A 22,814-nucleotide genomic window follows, 5' to 3' on the forward strand; every position below is an offset into this window, starting at 1 on the left:
TGCCCCAAGTAGCCTCATGAAAGGACATCCATGGCAGGAGCAGGAGGAGTGTGGGTGTTTTTTAAATAGTTGTTATGACCTCACAATTAAATCCCTGCATCTTTTTTATATGTGTGGCATGATACACACATTAAAAGGATTCAGAGCTTCGATTGCATCTGCTATTTCAATTTGTTGATCACCCCTCTTGAAGACACTCCTGGGGACCTGACTTCTCTGAATGAGTGATGGCAAAAGAGCAAGGATTGGGAACATATAGCTGAAGGGAAAAGAAGACAAAATGAAGCGTAAAGACAAAAATAAGCAAAATTCAGAGACAACGAAATCAAGCTTGCTGATTTAAAATAATCAGCTACAGTGATGGATTTGAACTGCTAGTTAAAGAAAACTTTCTGATTGGATCATGAAAAAAAAAAAAAAACCTACAGAAATCTGGTTTAGATGAAAAATGTGGGCCCCATACACTGATTTGCTTTAGTTAACATTTCCAGCCCTGTGGTTCTTCGGATTAAGTAAGTGTAAGCAATATTATAAACCACAGATAAATGTGTGTCACAAGCCCACATATGCTGCATAAGCAGTCTCAAATCTGTACCAAGAGAATTAGAGATTGGGTAAATAAGTCCTGCAATTTTTTTGGTCCTTTTCAAAATGTTACGTTACTGTTATTTATATGAGGACAAAGCTACATATTGCATGTAGTTTTTCTTTCTTTATTGTGAAGTTCCAAATGTTATTGTTAAGCTTTATGAAGCTTATGAAGCTCCTAAAATTATTGTCAAGCTTTTAAGCTAGAGCTCTGAAAGAGTATGAGAAGGATATCTTACTACCCTATCTATGACTGCTTTCCTCCTGGGAAAAACTACATACTCATTTCTGGCCAAACATCCATATATAAATAGACCTCAACTTACCACCTTCATTTAGCAAAGCCACTGAAAAAGATGACTTATGACTGGCCCTTACACTTATGACCATTGCAGCATTCCTATGATCACGTGATCCTAATTTAGGCACTTGACAACTGGCATGTATGTACTGTATGATGGTTGCAGGGTCTCCGAATTGTTATTATCATTTGGAATCTTCTAGCCAACTTCCAACAAGCAAAGTCAATGGGGAAAGCTGGATTTGCTTCAATGGCCATTGTGAGTCACTTAACAACTGTAAAGATTTTATTTATTTATTTATTTATTTATGAGACTTATATACCGCTTCTAAGCGGTGTACACCAGTAAGCAATGTATATATATATTTACATTGCCCCCAACAATCTGGGTCCTCATTTTACCTACCCCGGAAGGATGGAAGGCTGAGTCAACCTTGAGCAGGTGAGATTTGAACCACTGACCTGCTGAACACAGTCAGCTAAAGTGGCCTGCAGTACTGCACTCTAACTGCTGTGCCACCTCGGCTGAGTTGCTTAATAACCATGGCAAAAAAAAGTGTATAAAATTGACATGATTCACTTAACAACCACTTAACAGCATAAATTCTTGTCCCAATTATGGTCATAGGTCAAGGACTACCTGTAAAATATTGTCAAGAAGTGATCATTTATTTATTTATTAAATTTATATGTCTCCCGTTCCATTGTCAAGTGACTTTGGGTAGCTTATAGCATAGTAAAACAACAATATAAAACTGTGAAATTGTTAAAGTGTTAAAAACATTAAGCATTAAAACTATGACAAAATGTATATATTTAATATTACATGTATTAACAGCAGCGAGAATTAGTAAAATGAAGAAAAATGAAGAAACACCAATGGAAGAAGACATAATTGGGAAAATCTTGGACTGTGTGGAAATGGATAGACTTACATTGAAAATGAAAGGGAAAGAAGATACAGAATATTTTCAAGCATGGGATAATTTTTACAAATGGCTAAAAAAATGGAGTAGAGAGTAGGAATGGAAGTTGTATTATTATTAATGTCAAATATGTGGACCCAGACAACACATTGTTTATTAAGCACTAAAGATTTGTAACTATAAAAACTTAATAAAATATCTATAAAAAGCAATAAAATTTAAAACATTAAAAGTTAACGAAAAACTAGATAGAAAGGATTTTAAAAATTTCAGTGAGAAACTGTTTTTTCCAAACCCTGCCCATTGTTTGATTGCCCTGAAGACCTGATCTACATATGATAAGCCAAGCTGGTACCAATGTTTAGCATCTTTGTCTGTGGCACCATAAACTTTCTAGAACTCCCAAAAGTATTTTTCCAAAAGGCAATTGGATTTCTTGGTTTTTTCCTTGAAAACATTTCAAGGAAAAAACCAAGAAAGTCTACTTGCCTTTTGGAAAACCAGCTTTGGTGCAACCAAGACCTGGATGATTTAGAATCTCCATAGACACTTCCTAGAACTTTCCATGTGAATGTGTTGTCCAGGTATTTAGTTGAATGCACTAAAGTAGCCGTCCCCAATCTTTCCAGATTTGTGGGCTGGCGGGGGGCAGAGGCGATGGTTCTGCACGAGTGGCGGGCAAGCACAGTTCCATTTGTTCAAGATGGATGGAAAGAAACCGAGACTTAAAAACAAATAAACCAATAGAAAAAAGCAAAACATTCAAAATTTAAAGTGAGGGCTTTGTATGGATCTACTGGGTTCAAATACATGCTTACTTAACTAGACTTTGATTGAAATAGGTGTCTTTCCCCCCCCTCCCCAAATATTGCTGATATTTAATAACTAGGAGGGGGTCCATAACTAAACTTTGCCAGTTTCTTCATGGATGAGACAGAAAAATGTCAAAATTAAGTGAGAGGGGGAGGGAGAAAGAGAGAGAGGAGAGAGGGAGAGAGAGAGGACAAAGAAAAGAAATTAATCGATTTGCCCAGCTCATAATTGTAAATCTTAGTTCCATCTCAACAGACATTCAATATGGGAACTTCAATCAAGAGAAGTTGAATTAGGAGAACAAGCACTTTTCATAGTATTTAAGACTATATAGAACATAGTAATATCGTATGATCTTAGTTCACTCCTCCACAAGAGATTTCCTGTTTCACTCCATGCCTACTTGTCTGTATGTTTTTACTTCCCTTTGCTTGTTACTTTATTGATGAGTGCACTCTAGAAGGAGCTATATGCCAGCTGGTCTTTTTCAGATTTAGTTTCTCTTTTCCTCCTGCAGGGTAGAAAAAATGTGAACTTGAGAAGATGGCAAAGCCAAATCTGATTGTGTATACCTACTTTTTTATCTTCCTTCCTTCCATTTGTGCAGAGAGTGGCTCTGGGTCAGAAGCATCTGTAGGATATGGTAAGTCACTCCAATTTTTTCCTTCTAGCAAACATTCCAAACAATGAAAGTGAGACTTTCCAAACTTGTAATGCAAAGAATCTTGATATTTATGTTTGTTAGCATTATGTACTGTAGTTTGAAAGACAAATATCCTGTCCTCTTGGTGTACTAATTAACTGCAGACTTTTATTTTTTAGTTTAGTTTATAATGAATGTGTATAGATACAACAAACTGCTGCATGGTTATCAGATATGGGCACCAGTGTTCTAACTCTCAACTAACATTTATTAGAAATAAAGCACAGAGTTTTTCTTTCAGAGTATAAAGCTGGTACTGGATTTTGCCAACAAAAAGCAAGTTTAGATTTTATTGTTGTTCTTTCCTAAATGAGCATTATTAAAAAGGTTCAAACCACCGGTTGAAATGCTGCTAAATAAGATCTGCAGCAAGAAGCAGAATTTTTCAGTATTCAGTTGTGTGTCATATTCTTTCAGACCCATATAATCTTATTAAAATAGGGGCAATTGGTGGAGGAAGCAACAAGCACTTTCTCTTTAATTAGGGATGTGCATTTAATAGGGGTGTTCCAAAGTGTTTTTTTTTCCTGGGCTCAGATGAGAAACTTACTTTGGAATATAGAAAACCATGTGCCAACACTGGAAGTTTTTAAGAAGAAACTGGACAGCCATTTGTCCGAAATGGCATAGGGTTTTCTGCATGAGCAGGGGGTTGGATTAGATGACCTCCAAGGTCCCTTCCAACTTTATTATTATTATTATTATTATTATGGATCATCGCAGTCAGCCAGATGTTCAGATTGGATTTGGCATTTTGTCTACCTATCGAGTCCTTACCCAGGACCTGGGATAGGCAGATGTGGATGTTTGATGGTATTACAGATATCGTCGCAGGATGGAAGCAGTTCCTAATAAGGCCGCCTTTTGCAATTGACTAATAGCGAATTTGTCAATGCCAATGGTGTTCAAGTGGTGCTCCAGTTGTTTTGGGATTGCACCCAAGGAGCCTATGACTATTGGTACTACCCTTGCTTGCTTTTGCCACAGTCTTTCTATTTCTATTTGTAGGTCTTTGTATTTTGTTATCTTCTCCAGTTCTTTCTCGTCTATTCTGCTGTCTCCAGGCACTACCACGTCCACTATCCAGACTTTTTTGTCTTTCTTATCGACAATTGTTAAGTCTGGGGTGTTATGTTGCAGGTGCTTGTCTGTTTGAATTTTGAAGTTCCAGAGCAGTTTAATTTTATCATTTTCTATGACTTTCTCTATTTTATGATCCCACCAGTTTTTGCTTACAGGCAAATGATATTTTTTGCAGATCTTCCAATGCACCATTGTTGCTACTTTGTCATGCCGCTGCTTGTAATCAGTCTGTGCAATCTTCTTGCAACAGCTTACCAAGTGGTCCACTGTTTCTTCAGCTTCTTTGCATAGGCGGCACTTACTGTCTGTTGCTGTCTTCTCAATTTTGACTTTATATGCATTTGTCATCATCATCATCATCATCATCATCATCATTATTATTATTATTATTATTATGTATCTTTCTGGGGAGACTCACTGAACATTTACAACGTTTATTTATAACCTCATACATAACTAAATGAAATATGCAGACATGAAAAACCTTTCTGTGCAAAAGAATTCTTGACAAATTTCAAGCAAGGTACTGTAGAAAGGATTTTATGAAAAGACAAATTGCAATCTGGAGATTTATACTCTCCAGATTGCAGATTCTATACAGGATATATCATAGCATATTGATATATATCCTATATATTCAGCAAATGTTACACAGTAATTAGACTGCCCAGTTTTCAAAAGACAAAAGACAGTAATTAAACAGAATGCCCAGTTCTGAAGTTAAAAGCAATAAACTTAATTCATAAAACAGACAATGAAAAACTAAAAAAAAAACCTCTTTCTCTTATTCCTCTCCTGCTTCCTCCTCCTCCTCCTCCTCCTCCTCCTTGGCAGTTAACAGAGTAATAAGAAAAGAAATCAAGCTGAAGTTAGTTGTAAAATCGATCCTCAACTGTTTCTAGAAATCAGTAATAAGAAGCGCTATTTTATAGTGGCTCTCCTCATGTGGGACAGCTTCTAATGGAGATATGGGAGGTCACGTTCTAAGGCCTCTGTTGTGGGATGAACTCTCAGCTCAATTCTCTCTCCTCTCCTATTTAATAATCCACATCAATTGGGGGGGGGACTCATCGACTGCCATGAGTCAGGTTTCATCAATTATGCTAATGATATGCATTTGTACATTGATCCAGGCTGAATGAGTCTGCTAGGTTTTGGATAGGGAGGAATAAAGTTAGGCCCAATCACAGCAAGTACAAGTGATTTTGGTTTCATAGACCATCTGAGCCTAGAATATTCCATCTTTGGTTCTGGATGGTGTTATGTCCTTTCATTTGGAACTGGTAATTGGGGGTTTCTTTTGAATTCATGACTCCTGTTTAAATAGGATCTGGCAGTTGTGACCAAGAGGACCTTATAACTTCCTTGTGCATGGTGATTCATGTCTGGGTCACACCCCATACATGTTACTACGATGTATCTACTCCGATGCTACAGCTGCTCCATAATGCAGCAGCTTGAGTAGTTATGCACGCTCCGTTTTGCCCACATGACGCTAGGACAAAACTTGTTAAAATTGAACTGCTTGCCGATGGATCTCCAGGTGTGATTTAAGGTGCGAGTTGTCATCTTTAAAGCCTTGTGTAGCTTCAGAACTCCAAGATCTCAGGAGCCTGGGACCACTAGAGTATGATCCCTATTCTAAGAGAATGTTACCATCAGGTGCCCTACTAGTAGACCTTCTTCCTTCATCCCCATCCTGAAAGAATATCTTAAATATTCTTAAAATTACTTCAGCCCTAGCCCCTAGAGTTTAGAAAATTTAGAAGGGCCATTAGGACCTCAACCTTTGGTGATTATAAGCATTGCTATTATGGTTTGTTTTAACCCTTGTTATAATAGTTGGTTTTCTTAATGCACTGAATCTCAAACTTAACCAACACTTTTAAAATAGGCTTGTCATAGTGGTGGTGGTATAAATCATCTACCTGATTTATACACACAATTGTCTTGGGTAGAATGTGGATGCATTTCTCATGGAAAGTTTTGTGGCATAGGTTGCTCTGTGGGTTTATAAGAGCATAATATCCCAAAAGAAACCTAACATTATTGCTAATAAGATGCACTCTTGTTTAGATTCCCAATATCACTTGGAAAATAGAAAAATTCTATTTCTCCTATGAATGATAGCTTCTCAGTCCACTTGGTCCACTATGACAGGGGTCCCCAACTTTGGCAACTTTAAGACCTGTGGACTTCAATTCCCAGGTGGCTGGGGAATGCTGGGAGTTGAAGTCCATAGGTCTTAAAGTTGCCAAGGTTGGGAACCCCTGCTCTAAGAGCTTACCTTAGCATAAAGGTCAGCAATGCCTGCTCTTTGATACATGTCTGATGTATCTTTTTATCCCAATCATCTGTGGGATAAACAATACATCAGACATGTATCAAAGAGCAGGCATTGCTGATCTTTATGCTAAGATAAGCTCATAGTGAACTGAATGGGCTGAAAAGCTACCATTGATTTCACAGAGTTTTAAAATGAGAATCTGTTGGCATCACAAGTGCTCTTCAGAGAACGATTAAAGTCACCCTCTGCTCTCAAAGTATTTTCAATATGGATTGGGTCTTTATATTTTACTATAAGAAAAAATTGCCATATTTTATACTTTATTCCTTTTGGATTTCCAAAATCATTCTATTATATACAGCAAGTTATGAGAGAAAAATTAATTGAACAAGGTTTGATGAAAATTCCCTTTCAATGTTAAGAAGGGAAATTCCCATAAAATCTGCTTCATATAGAGCGTGCAAACTATTTCCTACAATATTCTTTACATTTTCACATTGCATGGTGACCTCTGCAATCTACAGCTTGAAAGGTTTTACAATAGTGCTGTGCAAAGCAGTCTAGGGAATATGCAGATGAAATGAGAAGAGCAATTACCATGAGTCATAAGAAAAGATGAGTTGCTCAAAAGTTTTCTTGGTAGTCTAAATTCTTTGATCTAGACAAGAATGTGTTAATTGATGCTCTCCTTTAAATACCTTATTAACCAGGAAGCAATTGCTTTGCTTTTTTTATAAAAACATTTGTACTTTTCTTTTTAGCAAGCGAAAAGAGAAGCTTACCTTTTGCCGATAAAAAAGTGATAAAAATTAAAAACATCTGGTGCACTGAGAAAAAAAACTTACTTGCTAGTGAATTAATTAATTAACATAAAGTCAATTCAACAGTCAAAACTTACAAGAGAAACAACAAAAAGAAGGAACAGGTGGTCTCTTGAAAGGGAATTTCAAATGCAATGTGCAACTGCAAAAAAAACCCCCTCTGTTTTCTGTATCCCTTCAAGAGAGACCTATCTTTGGATTATCTTTTTGGGCTTTCTTTTTACTTCCTCGTGTCAATATCAGAGGAGGCGTTCTTGGGGTATAGGTGGTAAGTCACATAATGCCCTAAAGAAGGTAAAGAGCATTTTGAATTGGGTTGGAAACTGAAACATCTGTTGTGATGGAGAATTACACTTCCTTTAAAACTGAATCCAGTCAAAACCTACAGACTGCTTTCAGTTTCTGGATCCTTCTTACAGACAGTTCTTACCACAATGTAATAATTAAATACTATAGAGCAGGGGTATTCGGACTTGGCCTTTTTATGACTTGTGGGCTTGAACTCCCAAAGCTGGCTGAGGAATTCTGGGAATTGAAGTCCATAAGTCATAAAAGGGCCAAGTTTAAAGACCCCTGCTGTAGAGGAAGAAATAGAGGGAAAGAACTCATTTTCATTTTAAGGAATGAAACTAAGTAATCTACTTTGTTTGATAAGACTCCTTATGAAGTGCTTTAAATCTGCCAGTCTGAAATTTGAGAAATTTATTTTGTGGTTTTCTCCTTAGGTACTTGTGTAGATGATGAGCACGACAACAACTTTAAGTGTTTCACTCAAATGCTAGCACTCCAAAGCAATTTCTTAATTTGTGATGCTTCTGAGACAGAGGTGAACCTGAATGAGGCAAATGCCAGTTTCTCTGTGTAAGAACTTTTCTAATGCATTCAAACATCATTATTTGGGTGCTAGAAGATTGATACAATGAAAAAAAAATGGCTTCAGAATTTTGGGGGGTGCGACCTTGGCGGGGTCCTGGAGCTTCAGAAATTGGTTGGAGTTACTTATTTGGCCTGTGGGTTAGTGCTTAACTAATATTAACTTAACCTGTCTTTAGAGTCTAGTGAAACCTATAGATTACTTCTCAGAAAAATGTATTTAAATGAATAAAAGAAAATACATAGATTAAAAAAAGACTTCACGGTGATCAAACAATGAATTCTAGAGCTCTAGAATTATAGGTTTAATGCCTTGAATGAATTTTTAAATGCGAAAGCACTTTTGAAATGCAAGCTATCTCAACCATGATCAATTATATGTGTTTGGGGGAAGCAATGCACAGAACCAAATGTATTCTGGTTTGGATTTTGCAATGTATAAATACTTTTCTTAAATGTTTTTGGAATCTAGAGTTCATAAATTAACCTGTTGCCTGCATTCATTACTGAATGAAAAGCTTAATTTCAGTTAGAGGTTAGTGAAAATAAAGTTGTAATCTTTTTTACATCCAACTTCATGGACCTCCTAAAATCTATCCACAGATTCCCAAGTGGCCTTAGCTTGCAGCTGAAGAAATCCTATCTTGGACCATAATACTCAGATTATACTATATCTATAACCTTCTTAGCCTCGTGATCTTGATCATTTTGAGAAACAAAAGGGGTAGACTTTGAGATACTTTAGCAAAGGATGTTAACATTACTGAGAAAATACAGGAAAGTTTTACGTAGCCAAATGGGGCTGATTATTAAGTTGGCCTTTACTTTTACCTTAATTATCTGATTAAGTGTACAATATTTCCTGGCTCTCCAGGAGTACAAAGTTTTGATATAGGAAGATGGACTTTGCCATAAAAATGGAGAAACATTAAAAATGAATCAGAAAAGGCTAGTAATGCTGATAAATCTAGTCCAAGAATATGCTTATTGTTCATTTGGGGAGTTGGCATATGTGAACAACATAATTCAAAGCATTTCTCTTTTAACTACAGATATATAACATAACTTCATTTGTAAAACACCTGACAATACTGAAATGTAGAAAGTGAAGATTGTTTCATCAGATATAATATTTGGTCACAAGACAATTGGAGCAATTAGAAGGCATCAGAAGAATCTTTTTCCATCAAGAGAATTTAATGTCCAGCTAGTTTGGAATATAGTGAATCAGGAAAAGTGTAGGATAGCTATTGTATACAGTTTCCTAACCATCACACTCTATAGCAGTTTTCAAACTACAGTGTAAATTCTAACAAATTCACTAGCTCTCTGATCAATTATTTTATGTTTTCAGTTTTCCAAAATGTCATTGCTACACCATATTTTGTCACAGGTATGGGACTCAACCCCGGTCCTGCTTCATGAAAAATCCCCTTGTCAGCAATTGTTCTATATACAGCATCGATCTTATCAGTTCTTTGAAAGTTTGCTTGACAATAACATCGATCAATCCTTGCAAAAATTGCCAGGAATTGAAAGCTGTTCATATCGGTAAGCAAATGTATAGTGTGGGGTCCATTTGGGTTCATTTTTGAATCTGTTCAAAATAGGAGTGTCAGGGAATGGGACAACTTGCCACAGACAACTTGCTGCGGCCAACTTTCCATGGCCAACTCATCACAGCCAACCAGCAATGGGACAGCTTGCCAAGGGCCCGGTGAGTTGTCCGTGGTGAATTGTCATAGACCTGGAGTTACATGGAGTTTAGTTATATCAAGACAGAGTCCAAAAACTCATGGCCAATTATGTTCTTCCATTTCCAAATTTGGAAGAAAAAGATGAGAATTCTCCTACCAGGAGAATGTTATGGTGTTGATCCAAATTATGGAAAGGGATCTGTTTGCACAAATGGAAGATTGTACATAGTTCAAAGCAACCACAATTGGGACCAGAATTTCCATTGCTAAGCAATGCAGTTGTTAAATTTCACCTAGAACTAAGGAGAAATTTCCTGACAGTGAGAACAATTAACCAGTGGAACCACCTGCCTCCAGATTCTCCAACACTGGAAATTTTTAAGAAGAGACTGGACAGCCATTTGTCTGAAATGGTATAGGATTTACTGCCTGAGCAGGGGGGGTTGGACTAGATGACCTCCAAGGTCCCTTCCTGCTCTATTCTATTCATTTAACAACTACATTGCTTAGCAATGGAAATTCTGGTCCCAATTGTGGTTGTAAATCGAGAACTACCTGTACATAAATGTGGATGATTTATTTGAGCAGGGGTAGTTAATATTTTGACCTCTCCTCCTTTACTCAAACGTTGTCACCTCTAGGCTCAGCATCCAACTCAAACAAACAATTATTAAAATAAATTATTTCTATGAGTCATGCTTGAATGAGTCATGCTTGAATTTGCAATCTCTTTTGCCACGGTTGTTAAGCGAATCACTGCAATCGTTAGGTGACTCGTGTGGTCTTTAAGTGAATCTGGCTTTCCGCATAGACTTTGCTAGTCAGAATCCCCCTGAAAAGGCAGCAAATGACAATCACCGGACCCTGAGACAGCGCAACCATTGCAAATACCTGCCAGTTGCCAAGCGCCTGAATTTTGATCACACGACTGTGAGGACACTGTGACAGTCATTAGTGTGTGGACCAGTCAGAAGTCATTTTTTTCAGTGTTATGACTTCAAATAGTTACTAAACGAACAGTTTTTAATCAGTATTGCATGGACTCATTTGAATTTGGGTTCACAATGTGTTTAAACAGCAGAAATTTAAGAATTGTGCAGGTGGCGTGTGATTTTGTGTGCGTTTGTCTGTGTGTTTTGTTTATCTTTCTCTTTACCTTGTCTTTTGCAGTTAAACCTGAAGCACCTTTTGGTCTAAATATCACCTACCAGGAAAAAGCAAATGAGTATCTTGTTCAATTCTCAACACCACATATAGCAAACACATTCCTTCAAGACAAATTAATACATCAGTTAGCCTACCGTCAAGAAAATACTAACTGGACTGTGAGTAAGAATGAGCAGTTTTGCATTTTCTACTTGCTTTCAGTTGTATGCCTGCAAACAAGGGATGTTTGGTGTATGATGTTGTGCATGTTATGGGAGACTGTGTTAATTTTTTTTTAACCTGTACCTAAATTTATAAAGTTTAGAGTGAATAAAGTTTAGAATGAATAAAAAGCCAATAGTTATTTTTAACTTTTAATGTGGAGTGTATGCTAGACTTTTATTTTCAAAAGCCAGTGGAAATCAATATTTAATAATAATAATAGTAGTAAAGTTGGAAGGGATCTTGGAGGTCATCTAGTCCAACCCCCTGCTCAGGCAGGAAACCCTACACCATTTTGGACAAATGGCTGTCCAGTCTCTTCTTAAAAACTTCCAGTGTTAGAGCATTCACTGCTTCTGGAGGCAGGCTGTTCCACTGATTAATTGTTCTCACTGTCAGGAAGTTTCTCCTTAGTTCTAGGTTGCTTCTCTCTTTGATTAGTTTCCACCCGTTGCTTCTTGTCCTGCCTTCAGGTGCTTTGGAGAATAGCTTGATTCCCTCTTCTTTATGGCAGCCCCATTTGAATGTTACCACTTGCTAATATCAATCTTCAAAGATATTATTCCTTGTTAACATTAGAAATTCCCCTTGCAGCCAAATCCAATTTCACCCCTAGTAGATCATGATGAAAATAATTAACTGGCTGGGTACATGCAGAGCTTAACAAGAAACATTCTGTTTTCTGATCAAATGTTTTCCCCTCAGAAATGTTTCTGTTAGTTTCTAATGCAAACCAAGCTTGATTTCAACAAAACAGATTTGTAATTCAGCTTACCAACATTGTTCAGGCAATGCGTTTGATTTGACCCAGACTTTCTGATTTAGCATCTGCTTAGCTTAAATTCTGCCTCTAGCAGGATATGGTGTTAGAGTAATACAGATCCAGACTATTTCCACTAATAGGTCCCCTTCTGCTTTTAATTCAAAAGTTTGCATATTATGATTATAAAGTGTGAATATCTTGTATAATCCAGTCCTAGATGTGTATTACAGATGTTTGTACAGGTAGACCTCTACTTATGACCACAATCGAACCCAAAATTTCTGTTGTTAAGTGAGACATTTGTTAAGTGAGTTTTGCCCCATTTTATGACTTTTATTGCCATGGTTGTTAAATGAATCACTGCAGTTGTTAAGTTAGTAATAAGGTTGTTACGTGAATTTGGCTTCCCTGCTGACTCTGTTTGTTAGAAGGTTGAAAAAGGTAATTGCATGACCCCGGGACACTGCAACTGTCATAAATATAGGTAAGGCCACATCTGGAATATTGCATCCAGTTTTGGTCACCACAACGTAAAAAAGATGTTGAGACTCTAGAAAGAGTGCAGAGAAGAGCCACAAAGATGATTAGGAGACTGGAGGCTAAAACATATAAGGAACGGTTGCTGGAATTGGGTATGTCCAGTTTAACGAAGAGAAGGACGAGGGGGGACATGATAGCAGTGTTCCAATATCTCAGGGGCTGCCACAAAGAAGAGGGAGTCAAACTATTTTCCAAAGCGCCTGAAGGCAGGACAAGAAGCAACAGATGGAAACTAAACAAAGCAAGAAGCAACCTAGAACTTTCCTGACAGTGAGAACAATTAATCAGTGGAATCACTTGTCTCCAGAAATTGTGAATGCTCCAACACTGGAAGTTTTTAAGAAGAAACTGGACAGCCAATTGTCTGAAATGGTACAGGGTTTCCTGCCTGAACAAGGGGTTGGACTAGAAGACCTCAAAGGGCCCTTCCAACTCTGTTATTCTATTCTATTCTATTCTATTCTATTCTATTCTATTCTATTCTATTCTATTCTATTCTATTCGAACCAGAACTGAATTTTGATCATGTGCCCACGGGGATGCTGCAACAATGGCAAGAGTGAAAACAGTCATAAGTCACTTTTTTCAGTGCCACTGTGACTTTGAATGGTCACCAAACAAACTGTTGTAAGTAGAGGACTATCTGTAATTCTCACATAATGCAATTCAGAGGAGGCATGGGATATACCTTTGGATATGTCTGTACAATTTATTAAACTTCCATTTCCTGTTTATAAGGCTACAGCAGAGGGAGCTACTTTTGTCACATCAGACTTATTCACAAACTCAATACAAATAGTCCTTGACTTATGACCAATCACTTAGCATCCATTTAAAGTTATGATGCACCATCCCAAAGGTACTTGTGACCTGATTTCAAGGTAGCAACATCTGTAACTTGTCCGCTGATCAAAATTTGGGTGCTGGGGAACCAGCTCACTTTTAAGTCATTTGCAGCAACCCGTGGTCAAGTGACTATGATTTCCATCATTTTTTGCTGGTTTCAAGCATTTATTTCTGCTTTCTAACAAAAACCACCCAGTGGATAAAATGGATTCATTTAATGACTGCTGCATTCACTTAACATCCACTGCAAAGTATTTTGTAAAACTGGGGGGGCTTAATGATTTTAATGACCATAATTGAGCCCCTAATTCTGGGCTCAATTTCAATTGTAACTCAAGGACTACATGTATTAGCTCTTCCACTATCTAGTCAGAGCTGAAGAAGATTCTTGCATGAGAAGCAAAACGTCTTCAAAAGAAACACAAGAAAGTCCAGTTGCCTCATGAAAAAAGCACCTTTAGGACAACCATACCTGGATGACTGAGAATCTCTATAGATATTAGCTCTCTGAGTCACTGAGAATGAGTGGGCGGCCATATAATTTTAAATAAACAAACAAACAAACAGACTTTATTGGCTCTTCAGAGCCTATTAGCTCTCTGAGGGATTAAGAATGAGTGAGCGGCCATATAAATTCATGTGTGTATGTATATATCTGATCAAGGAGAGAAGCAACCTAGAACTAAGAAGAAACTTCCTGACAGTTAAACAATTAACCAATGGAACAACCTGTTTCCAGAAGCAGTGAATGCGCCAACACTGGAATTTTTTAAGAAGAGACTGGACAGCCATTTGTCTGAAATGGTATAGGGTTTCCTGCCTGAGCAGGGGGTTGGAATTGATGACCTTCAAGTCCCTTCCAACTTTATTATTATTATTATTATTATGGATCATCGCAGTCAGCCAGATGTTCAGACTGGATTTGGCATTTTGTCTACCTATCGAGTCCTTACCCAGGACCTGGGATAGGCAGATGTGGATGTTTGATGGTATTACAGATATAGTCGTAGGATGGAAGCAGTTCCTAGTAAGGCCGCCTTTTGCAATTGACTAATGGCGAATTTGTCAATGCCAATGGTGTTCAAGTGGTGCTCTAGTTGTTTTTGGATTGCACCCAAGGAGCTTATTACTATTGGTACTACCCTTGCTTGCTTTTGCCACAGTCTTTCTATTTCTATTTGTAGGTCTTTGTATTTTGTTATCTTCTCCTGTTCTTTCTCTTCTATTCTGCGGTCTCCAGGCACTGCCACGTCCACTATCCAGACTTTTTTGTCTTTCTTATCGACAATTGTTAAGTCTGGGGTGTTATGTTGCAGGTGCTTGTCTGTTTGAATTCTGAAGTCCCAGAGCAGTTTAATTTTATTATTTTCTATGACTTTCTCTATTTTATGATCCCACCATTTTTTGCTTACAGGCAAATGATATTTTTTGCAGATCTTCCAATGTACCATTGTTGCTACTTTGTCATGCCGCTGCTTGTAGTCAGTCTGTGCAATCTTCTTGCAACAGCTTACCAAGTGGTCCACTGTTTCTTCAGCTTCTTTGCATAGGCAGCATTTACTGTTGTTGTTGTTGTTGTTGTTGTTGTTGTTATTATTATTATTATTATACACACACACATACATATACACATATACATACACACACACACACTTTTATTGGCTCTTCAGAATTTCAGTTAGATATTCTTCCCATCTCTGTCCAAATTAGCCAGAGATAGGAACATCTTTTAAATGGGGACATGGGTCTGTCAGGGCTGCAACATTTTGCTGGAGAATAGACTATGAACAATGGAATAAAGAAGTCATTTCCAAGCTTCTTCATCTGTGGCAAATGAATGCAGCCAAACATTCTGATGCACCAATCAGATCATTTTCCGTGAACAATTTGGCATATTTTCTTGATACAAAATAATCTGCTCTGTTTCGGATGCCAATGTAGGATGTTGTCATATTCACATCAGAGTTTGAAGAACACTTTGAGGTAAAAAAGATTTCACTATGTAGAAATAAATGAACGTATTGACGTGGATCTTCGAATATCTTTGTCTAACTTTAATTCTCAAATTTATTCCTGTTTTAGACCAAAGAATTTAATTTGCTTAAATTAAAACTTCTGGGGAAGGAATTTAAGTCAGAAGTAACGTATGAGATGAAGGTTCGGTCAAGGCCCAACGGACATTATTTCAAAGGCCACTGGAGTGAATGGAGCTCATCTCAATATTTCAAAACTTCAGCCAGAAGTTCCCAACATCTCAGTACCTCAGACAAACCATCAAGTGGAATAAGTGAGTCCAGATTTTTATTGTATTCTTATTGGAAATCAAGAATATTGGAAATGTTTAAAACCAGGTGCGGTGGTAAACCCGTTGAACCTTGACCAGGAAGCTCTGCCTCAGGTTCCTGTTTGTTCATGCAACTCACTGGGTGACTTTGGACCTTGTTTTCACAGGATTGCTCTTAAGAAGAACGAGGCTTGCTTGCTCCGGAGGCTTGTTTTGGCTAGGGTGGGGCTTGAGAAATGGATTTTTTCCTGCGAAAACTTAGCCAAAGAGCGAGGCACATGTGCTCACAGAGAGGGCTCTGAGTGCCCCCCTCTGGCATGCGTGCCATAGGTTCGCCACCACTGGCATAAGTGGTCCTCACCAGGAACTTGTCCAGGCATTCTCTGAGAATCAGATGCAATTGAATGGAAGAAAAACAATGCAGGTAGTCCTCGACTCACAACTGTTCACTTAGTGACTGTTCAAAATTACGACGGCACTGAAAAAAATGTGACCATTTTTCACACTTATGACCATTGCAATATCCCCATGGTCATGTGATTTACATTTGGATGCTTAAAAACTGACTCACATTTATGACGGTTGCAGAGTCTCAGGATCGTATGATCCCCTTTTGCAACCTTCTGACAAGCAAAGTCAATGGGGAAACCAGATTCACCTAACAACTGTGCTACTAATTTAAAAACTGCAGTGATTCGCTTAACAAACGTGGCAAGAAAAGTCATAAAACAGGGCAAAACGCACAAATTTCTGACTTAGCAATATAAATTTTGGTCGTAAGTTGAAGACTACCTGTACTTGGATTAGGGTCAAAAACTTTATACATCAACAAAGTTTTCTGAATGTAACATGCCATTGTTATAACTACTATCAATATCAGTTAATAATTGACAATAGTAGCTGCTATACCATGACCAAATTCCAGGCCCTATCAGATATGATGTTAAATTATTAATATTCCTTTCATCATGTACTTTTGAAAGATACAAATAGCTATGGGAAAGAATTTTTGGCAGGAAAACTGTCATGTCTTATTTCTAGAATGTGTACTGTAATAGAGTAATTGTACTATGTTGACAATTTAGGATATTTTTTTTAGTACCCATAGAGAAGCAGATGAGGCTGGTCACAAGCAGGACATTTAGTTCTAGGTCAAGGGTAGGCAACCTTGGCTCTTTTATGACTTGTGGACCAACTCCCAGAATTCCTGAGCCAGCATGGCTGGCTCAGGAATTCTGGGAGTTGAAGTCCATAAGTCATAAAAGAGCCAAGGTTGCCTACCCCTGTTCTAGATGAATTGGAAGAAAAGCAAACAAGAATCAGGAGGCAGAGGTCTCACCCACAGAACCATAAGAATTTCATGAGACCATGGGATCCAAGAATCCCTGATAATCAGAATGATTGGAGCTTGGACATCATCAGCTTCTGCTGCCGGAACTTTGGTGGAGGCAAAATCACCAACTTAATGCATTCCATTGCTGAATTACTCAGGCAAGAATTTTCAAAAAATGTTTAATTAAAATTTATTGTCTGGTTGCTTAGTCCGATTAAGCCTTGCCTTTTCTTCTATAATACTGAAGAACAAAACTTTGTTCCTCTTTTATACAATGTCTTTTAAGAATTTAGAAGACTGGAAGAATTATTTCTGCAGATTTTTTTTCTTTCTAAAGAATATAGTTCCAACCTTTTTTTTGTAGGTTTTGTTTGATTATGAGTGGGCAATGGTCAGATGGTGGACAAATATATGGCTTTGCATTGTTAAGAGGAGACCTGGAATCATAATTAGTGTGGTAAACATCTGGTGTGACCATATATCATAAGCTAGATGGTCAGAAGCTAGGCTAATGATACAGAATAGAAGATACCCAGAATCAGAGCTCTGTTGAGGCAGGAAACAATTTCTGGAAGTTAATTAATGGGTGTCTCATATAATGTAAATGTCATGCTTTGATTCCCAGTGAAGAATCTATTACTATATCTATTTTTAAAACTAAGATTTCTTTCTTCAGACAAAGTTGTCCTGATAACAGTGTCCATTGCAACTTTCTTTGTACTTTTGGTTGTAATTCTTCTGGTCCCAACAGTCTGGAAAAACAGGTAATTTTTTTAAAAAAAAATTACAATTCTAATTCATATAAGATTCATTCATGTTGAAAGATTGTTCCTAAAAAACACAACTTTTATCGTCTTCAGGATCAAAGCAATTGTTTGGCCCACCATCCCTAACCATCAAAAAACTCTGGATAAATTCTGCAACAAACTAAGAAAGGTTAGTACTTTTACTTCAGGAAAAAGTAGCCTTGCTACTCAACATAAAATGAAATACAGGCTACCTGTGCATTTTTTTTAATGAATTCATGTATTGTCTTTACAACTTTGGAAATGTATTGAACTAATTCCCTGATAAATATCTTCTTACCTATATAGAATTCAGACACCAGTTTCTTTAATCCTGAGAGTTTGGGATATGCTCACATCCATAAGGTGGACAGCATTCAGGCTAAATCAGAAGTTGCCCACCTTCACCCACCATCATGTAACCTGGAGGCAGAGATTGAGAATTTGGTGGAACAAAAAGGCAACTTGAACCATATTCATCATGAATGGTTGAAGCTGCCACTGGCATATGAAGGAATGTTGTCCACGGAGACGAAGAACAAGCTGTATAGTGGAAGTGAGAACACCTCTGCTGATGGTTCAGTCCGCAGCATCAATCTATATAATGAGGGTAGAATTGTTGACCAACATGGCTGGAACAACAATGATCTGTGTAAATATTCCAGTGTCTCAATGGATCACATTTTCCCTGAATTAAAGACACGGTCTTGTGACCACACTTATTCCAATGGGGAGATCAGGATATTAAATAAAGAAGAAACCTATGTCACAATGGCAAGTTTTTTTGAAAATAAGGGAAAATTACGAAATTAATATATACAAGCATACGGTTACCAAGAGGCATTTCTAGGTGTTACATAGGGCTGTAACATCTGTTACATTACTTTTCCTTCTTCCAATGCTGATTTTCAGCATCGATTTGCAGATTTAAAAAACAAATTGTATAAAGTTTTCCTTTAAAATGAAATTCTCTTGCAGTCAAAAAAAGCAGGAGTTTTCTTCCTACTTGGCTTTCCATTGCAGGTGTATTTATTCCCTCACTCAAAATTGCTTCAGAGCATTTAAGGACCAACCAGAAGTGTTTGGAAGTCATCAGTTTCTATTCAGGCACCTTTGGGAATTTTCTAAGTTTAATGCTGTTTAGGAGGCTTCCATGACACTGAGAAAATAAAAACTCTGGTTTAAAGCCAAAATATGTTCATTGAAACATACAGGTGGTTTTTGTTTATCGGCTGCCTAATTTAGTGACTATTTGCAGTTATGACAGTGACGAAACCGTAACTTTATAACCAATCCTCACACTTACGACTTTCACAGGGTCTGTAAAGAAAGGAAAGCAGAAGTAAGATCAAAAGCACAGTCACAGGTTTATTTAGCGACCTCTTCGCTTAATGACTGAGTTGCCAGTCCAAATGTGGTTGCTAAATGAGGACTACCTGCATATTATTATGCAAATTTTACATAAAATTTACATAAAATCCAGAGAAATACTAAATATCACGTATCACAATTTTAGCATTATTTTGTGAACCCTAAGGTTCTTTTTCAAAAGGCAACTGGACTTTGTTTTTGCTTGAAGATGTTTCATTTCTCATCTAAGAAGCTTCTTCAGAACAGAACTGAAGAAGCTTCTTGGATGAGAAGTGAAACATCTTCAAGCAAAAATAAGAAAGTCCAGTTCCCTTTTGAAAAAAACACCTTTGGGACAATCATGGCCTGGATGACTGAAAATCTCCACAGACATTATTTTGTGAAATCAGTTAAGATTCAGAATAAAATCCTCAGGAATTAATTTTCTATCTACTGCAATATTTATTTGGGTCCAAGAACCTAGGTCTGAATGACTGGACAGAATTATGATGGTGCAGATATTGGAAATTTCCACATCTTCCTTATTATGACTCAGTAGAAGCCTGCAATGCTGGAGCACTTGAACTTATGGTTCTGTCATGTGATTCCTGTTTAATGAAAAATAAATCCTGCTGAATTGAAGCAAAGTCCAGCAATTTAGCATCTTGTTTTCCAGGGTAACTAACAAGAAGCTCTTAACATTCAGAAAAAGGACAATAGTGTAGCCCATCCTCTTTGCTGCTCCCTAATATTTTCCAAGAAGTTCTGGATTGTTATTAAGATTGGTAGATTTCTCCTGTCTTAATCTGAGAACTTTCCTCCTAGGGCAACTTCATGTCTTGGTGGATATAAATAATATAAACTATATGTTATGTGAAACTATATGTTATGTTATCCACAGTGCCTTGTGGATATAAATAATATAAACTATATGTTATGTGAAGTAATACTTTATTTTACCTATAATAATAATTTCATAAAAATTAGTCCACCAGTATTGTCTACAGTATATTTCTAGGTATCAGTTCAATGGGTATTGCCATAATATCAGTTAAAACTTGAATTCCACTATAAATCACTGCTGCTTTTGATTTAGCTTTCTCCAAGAAATATTCAAGGGATGCTAAAACAATTTAAAAATTATTGTTAACCTTATGTGTTCTATATTCTGTCAATAGATGTGTAATCTTGCCATGCATTTATCACGTTATTTGCTGCTATGTTTCATTTTTATAAGGTTTCATATGGTTAATTTTTATTTTGATGGAATTATGGTTATGATGTCTGTATAAATAAAATAAATGTCTTTGAATTGGATGCTGGAATGGCAATTAAATAAAGTCATTAAGAAACAGTTAATATTAGTGAATAGATTTAATTTTAATCCATGAGCATTATTTATGAATATCATCTATCGCTTTCCTCCATCCGCCTTGCCTACACAAAAGGCAGTAAATCATTGTAGCCAAATATTTATTGCCAACAGTATTGTTGACTAGAGCAGTGGAGGTGAACCTATGGCACGGGTGCCAGAGGCGGCACTCAGAGCCCTCTCTGTGGGCACGCGCGCCATCGCCCCAGTCCTAGGCCTTCAGCTGGGTTTTATAAAACCTTTTCACTTTAGGCCTCCGCCGCCATGTGCAAAAAAAAGGTTCAATCAGTCAATTTCAACTTGTCATGGGGAAAAAAAAGATCTTACAAAATTGGAATTGATTGATCTAACTTTTTAGTCCCACCCAGTCTGCCGTTATCACCGTAGCCATGCCCAGCCAATGGGCCATATACACCCAATTGGCCACACCCAGCCAATGGGCTACACCTACCTGGCACCCGACGATGCATAAGTGGGTTTTGGGTTGCAGTTTGGGCACTCGGTCTCTAAAAGGTTCTCCATCACTGGACTAGGGTGTAAACAATAATTAAAATCTATCCATCTTGTCCTAACTAGTTACAAAACTTCGAATAAAGAAAAAAATGTTGTAGAGTGAGGATTCCCTTAGCCATCTTTTGTGCACAGGTAGTCCTCAGCTTGCAACCATTTGTTCAGTGACCATATGAAGTTACAATGATATTGAAAAAAATGACTTATGACCGGTCCTCACATTTATGACCATTGTAGCATCCCCATGGTCACCTGATCAAAATTTGGGTACTTGACAGCTAGCGTGTATTTACAGTGGTTGCAGCACCTGAGATCACGTCAGCACCATTTGTAATCTTACCAGCCGGCTTTCGACAAGCAAAGTCAATGGGGGAAGCCAAATTGAGTAGCAACTGCATGGCTCACTTAACAACTGCAGCAATTCACTTAATAACCATGGTGATTAGGTCCTAAAATTGGGCATGACTCACTTGATAGCTATCTTGCTTAGCCATGGAAATTCTGGTCCCAATTGTGATCCCAAGTCAAGGACCAGCTCTATAGCCAGATGTTATTCCATGGGGTCCAAACCCTCTACTAAGAATTGAACTTATGAACCATTACACGAGTGTCAAACTGCTGGCCCACCCCACTGCCGGCAGTGGAAAAAAAGTCACGATACGGTCCAACACTTCAGGTGACGTTGCAAGTTTGACACCCTGCTTAAGATCAGACATGTCAAACTCACAACGTCACATGACGTCACGCAACATATCAGAGCTTTTTCGCCATTGCCAGCAATGGGGTGGGCGCGGCTCCGGTATGATAAAACCGGCCCGTGGGCCGGCAGTTTTACACCTCTGCTTTAGATGATTGTATATAATGCATTAGCGTTGGAAGCTCTTCAAGGCCAGGGGTTTTGCAGAAAGAATATCTGGAATCTATCAAAATTGTACATGAAGTTCACTTTCACTTAAGCCGGGGTGTCAAACTGCCGGCCCTTAGGCCAGATGCGTCACATGGAAGCCACGCCCATCCCATTGCCGGCAATGACAAAACAGTCCTGATACGTTGCGCGACGTCACATGATGTCGCGAGATTGACATGTCTGACTCAATATAAAAGGGGGGGGAAATGACATTGCCATAGGCGTATACTACAGACCACCCAACCAAACAGAGGAAATAGATGAACTTTTTGCTAGTCAGCTAACTAAGGTATGTAGGAAGCACACCACAATAGTAATGGGGGACTTTAACTACCCTGACATCAACTGGGAGACAAACTCCGCAACAAGTGGAAGATCAAACAGGTTCCTGGCAAACCTAGCAGACAACTTTGTCTCCCAAAAAGTAGAGAAGGGAACTAGGGGATTAGCCATTTTGGATCTAATTCTCACTAACAGAGATGAAATGATAGACGGTGTTGAAGCCATAGGAACCCTGGGAGGAAGTGATCATGCAATATTAGAATTCAACATTATAGAAGCACAACCAATAGAACACAGTCAAACTAGAGTCTTGGACTTCAAGAGAGCTAATTTCAATAAACTTAGAGAGGGCTTGGGAAGGATTCCATGGATGAGAATCCTC

The 22,814-nt window shown here is 37.8% G+C and overlaps 1 protein-coding gene across 3 annotated transcripts; it reads left to right on the forward strand.

Moving 5' to 3' along the window:
• Positions 1-1,587: 1,587 nt before the first annotated feature.
• Positions 1,588-20,720, forward strand: IL7R (interleukin 7 receptor). Of its 3 annotated transcripts, XM_039347889.1 has the most exons (9): positions 1,588-3,037; positions 3,146-3,271; positions 8,248-8,383; positions 9,789-9,946; positions 11,263-11,417; positions 15,692-15,896; positions 17,903-17,990; positions 18,087-18,162; positions 18,321-20,720. In XM_039347889.1, exons 2-9 carry the CDS (start codon positions 3,172-3,174, stop codon positions 18,822-18,824), a joined length of 1,422 nt encoding a protein of 473 aa, XP_039203823.1. In that variant the 5' UTR covers positions 1,588-3,037; positions 3,146-3,171; the 3' UTR covers positions 18,825-20,720. The 3 variants fall into 3 exon arrangements, with proteins under 3 accessions (XP_039203823.1, XP_039203822.1, XP_039203824.1); XM_039347888.1 differs by lacking the exon at positions 1,588-3,037 and having other exon boundaries at positions 3,055-3,271; XM_039347890.1 differs by lacking the exons at positions 1,588-3,037; positions 8,248-8,383 and having other exon boundaries at positions 3,149-3,271.
• The last annotated feature ends 2,094 nt before the right edge of the window (positions 20,721-22,814 follow it).

The sequence above is a fragment of the Crotalus tigris genome, unplaced genomic scaffold (genome assembly GCF_016545835.1).
Source record: "Crotalus tigris isolate CLP2741 ecotype Arizona unplaced genomic scaffold, ASM1654583v1 scf7180000018103.2265978, whole genome shotgun sequence".
NCBI classification, from domain to species: Eukaryota; Metazoa; Chordata; class Lepidosauria; order Squamata; family Viperidae; genus Crotalus; species Crotalus tigris.

Excerpts from the sequence above, each read along its gene's own strand:
- IL7R (XM_039347889.1), top strand. The coding sequence starts at position 3,172 with ATGGCAAAGCCAAATCTGATTGTGTATACCTACTTTTTTATCTTCCTT. Across the intron at positions 3,272-8,247 it reads AGAAGCATCTGTAGGATATG|GTACTTGTGTAGATGATGAG; the intron begins GTAAGTCACTCC and ends TTTTCTCCTTAG. Across the intron at positions 18,163-18,320 it reads TCTGCAACAAACTAAGAAAG|AATTCAGACACCAGTTTCTT; the intron begins GTTAGTACTTTT and ends TTACCTATATAG.